At 38.2% G+C, this 3261-nt stretch overlaps 3 protein-coding genes across 3 annotated transcripts; all 3 read right to left on the reverse strand.

Annotated features, from left to right (window-relative positions):
* Positions 1-945, reverse strand: LOC147807158 (uncharacterized). Its single transcript, XM_087168795.1, has one exon. It carries the CDS (start codon positions 943-945, stop codon positions 1-3), a length of 945 nt encoding a protein of 314 aa, XP_087024921.1.
* Positions 946-1045: 100 nt separating this feature from the next.
* On the reverse strand, positions 1046-1987 carry LOC147807159 (uncharacterized). The gene has a single exon (XM_087168796.1). The coding sequence runs from the start codon at positions 1985-1987 to the stop codon at positions 1046-1048; it is 942 nt and encodes a 313-aa protein (XP_087024922.1).
* A 263-nt stretch (positions 1988-2250) lies between these two features.
* Positions 2251-2985, reverse strand: LOC147807160 (uncharacterized). The gene has a single exon (XM_087168797.1). It carries the CDS (start codon positions 2983-2985, stop codon positions 2251-2253), a length of 735 nt encoding a protein of 244 aa, XP_087024923.1.
* Between the last annotated feature and the right edge of the window lie 276 nt (positions 2986-3261).

Below are 3261 nucleotides of genomic sequence, written 5' to 3' on the forward strand. Positions count from 1 at the left end.
TTATGAACCGACAACATTGTCATGTCCTATTAACACAACATCACCAACGTCTAAACCGTTATTTCTTCTTACCCCTTTGTGGACTAAAAGAGCAAGGTATTCATTTCTGAATCTTTGTCTGAGATTTTCACGTAGCTTCTGTAAATACTTTATTCGTTTTATGAGGCAAGATCGGTCTACATTATCTAGATCTGGTGTTTCGTTGTTACCGCCACCGTGAATAAACATTTCGGGTGTCAACGGTACTAATTCATTTGGATTATCTTGTATGTAAGTGAGTGGCCTTGAATTTATTACTGACTCACAGTCACAGAATATTGTGTAGAGTTCTTCGTAATCTATGGTAGATTTCCCTAGAACTCGACGTAGCAGTTCTTTGAGCATTCTGACCATTCGCTCCCACCACCCTCCCCACCATGCTACGGTAGGTGGAATAAATTTCCAAGTGATTCTTTGAGCGGTTGAGTATGCGGCTATCTTGTCCCAATCTAATGCTTTCAATGCTCTGCTGGCTCCCACAAAGTTTGTGCCGTTGTCGGAATAAAGGATTGAAATCCGGCCTCGTCTGGCAATGAATCGTCTGAGGGCTTGGATATAAGCATCTGTGGTGAGTGATTGTACCAGTTCAAAATGGACCGCTCGGTAAACGGCGCACGTAAATAAAACGATCCAAGCTTTTCCTTTTGACTTCAAGTAGAGAGGACCAGCATAATCTACACCACTTACCTCGAAGACTTTTGTCAAGGTAACTCTTTCTCTAGGCAGCGGAGCGAAGGGAATTTCAACTGGTTTAGATTTGAAACGCTTGCATGTCACACATTTAGAAATGACTTCTTTTACTAACTTTTTAGCCTTAAGAATCCAAACCTTCTCCCTAAGTCTGACAAGTACGATAGAAGAACCAGCATGCATTGACTTTTCATGCTCTTCTTGTATTAACTTCATAACGAAACTATTACCAGGTAAAAGAATGGGAAATCTAAAATCTTCTGTTTCATCACTATTTACAAGTTTGGTTCTTATTCGCAGTAATCCTTTTTCATCTCTAAATGATCATTTTGTTAAGAAACTTCTCATCTTGAAACGCTTTTAATTGTATGGATTTGAGAACGTGAGTTTCTGCTTCTTTGAATTCTTCATAGCTCAAGTTACCTTTTAATTTATTTTCATGTGATGTGTTATGTATGAAACGAAGAATCCATGACATCACTTTGATGTTTCTACTGTAAGAGGAGAAATGATCGCTCCATATTTCTGTAACTTCAATATTTACAATTGAAGATACGATCGTTCTTCTTTTTTCTCTAATCACTTCTTCTTCATTGACATTTTCCTCTGAGTCGTTAGTTGGCCATTCACGGGATGGAAGATACAACCAACTGGGACCATCCCACCATTTTGACTGGCACAATTGTTTAGCTGAACAACCTCTACTTGGCCGATCCGCGGGATTCAAGGATCCAGGTATATTTCTCCATGCTTGAACTGGTGTCAGTTTCCTAATTTCTTGAACACGGTTCTGCACGAATACACCCCACGTTTCTTCTCTTTTCAACCAAGCTAACACTGTGGTGGAGTCTGTCCAAAAATATACATCGTCGGTTTTAAACTCCTTTCGGACCTCAATGGAAAGACGATCAGATATAGTGGCACCAAGAAGTTCTAATCTTGCAATTGTTGTCTCTTTCTTCCCACAAGGGGCAATTCTTCTTTTACTTTGTACCAGCTGTACATAAACATTAGTCCCATAACGAACTCGCAGAAAGACTACTGCCGAATAGGCATATTTACTCGCATCACAAAAAAAATGAAGGGAAATATTTCCCACTCCTTTATCGCAGTGCAACCATCTTGCCACCTTTACATTCTTCAGATATTCAAGCTCACTTAGCCATTTTAGAAATTCTTCGCTCGTTTTTAGATCAACTACAGCGTCCCATCCAATTTTAGACTTCCACAAATTTTGTAGCAAGAGTTTTGGGCGCATCATCACTGGACTGGTTATCCCTATGGGATCAAAAACTCTGTATGAAGCTGTTAAATTTTTTGCTTTGTGATCACTTCGATCTTTGTTTCATTAACATCAGGAATATTTATGGAAAGAGTATCACTTTGTCTATTCCACTTCATTCCCAGAATGTTGGTCTCACTAGAATTAGATTCTGATGGGTTAGTAGACTCCCACCCTCGTAAATCAAATTGTCTTTCAGCCATAATATTAGTAGCAACTTCTATGAATTGTTTCAACTCTTATTTAGTTTTCACACTTGTGAGGCAATTATCTACATAAAAACTGCATATTAGTTCCTCTATAATCTCTTTAGGGTATTTTTCATTCCCTCCCATTGCTTCCTCTATTTTATTATTCAAATGGTATTGAATAGTGGCCCCAAGCAAAAGCGGACTACAGGAAACGCCAAACACAACTCTTCGATGACGAAAATGTTTCAACTGTCCATCTTCTCCATACAATAAGAATCGTAAGAAATTTCTATCATTTTCATAAAGACTTATTTGCAAAAAAGCCTTACGTATATCAGCTGTTACACCAAATTTATATCTTCGAAATTTATTTATCATTAAGGGAATTACTTCTATCAAATTTAACCCTTTTTCTACACAATCATTTAAACTAGGAACTCCTTTTCTCTTAGAAGAAGCATTGAACACGGGCCTGATTTTAGTTGTGCTGCTCTCCTTTATCACAGGTCGATGAGGTAAGTAGTGACAAGGTATTCCCATGTCTTCTTTTGGAACCTCTTCAATTATTTCCTCTTTCTCCCAGTCCTTGAACACTTCTCCATAGGCATCATACAATTTGTCTGTTTTCAACTTGCGTGTTGTCATTTGCAATCTCTTTAACGCCAAATCATAATTATCTGGCAAAGGCAAATGCCCATCAATCCATGGCAGACTAACTATAAAACGGCCATCTCCTTCAACTTTCACTGTATTTAAGAAATGTTCCATTGAGGCTTCTTGCATTTCCTCTCTAGATTTTTGTTCCGAAGGATCTTTTATTCCTAAAGAATCTAATCACCACAGCTCAGAAATATCCATTTCTTTCACTAAAAGTGAAGCAACCAACATTGCGTTGCTTGACGGTAAATCATATTCAGGTTCTTTCCCTGTTAAAGTCCATCCCTAATAATAATAGTGTCTCTATTGCTACTAATCCACTTGCCAAAACTCTTCGTTTTCCTGTCATAAGTTTTCCTATTACGTCAGCTCCAAGCAGAATTTGAGCTGGTTGTGACTCAT

The sequence above is a fragment of the Parasteatoda tepidariorum genome, chromosome 7 (genome assembly GCF_982258835.1).
Source record: "Parasteatoda tepidariorum strain Cologne lab strain chromosome 7, Ptep-v5.0, whole genome shotgun sequence".
In the NCBI taxonomy this organism is placed as follows: Eukaryota; Metazoa; Arthropoda; class Arachnida; order Araneae; family Theridiidae; genus Parasteatoda; species Parasteatoda tepidariorum.

Excerpts from the sequence above, each read along its gene's own strand:
- LOC147807158 (XM_087168795.1), bottom strand. The coding sequence starts at position 945 with ATGAAGTTAATACAAGAAGAGCATGAAAAGTCAATGCATGCTGGTTCT.
- LOC147807159 (XM_087168796.1), bottom strand. The coding sequence starts at position 1,987 with ATGCGCCCAAAACTCTTGCTACAAAATTTGTGGAAGTCTAAAATTGGA.
- LOC147807160 (XM_087168797.1), bottom strand. The coding sequence starts at position 2,985 with ATGCAAGAAGCCTCAATGGAACATTTCTTAAATACAGTGAAAGTTGAA.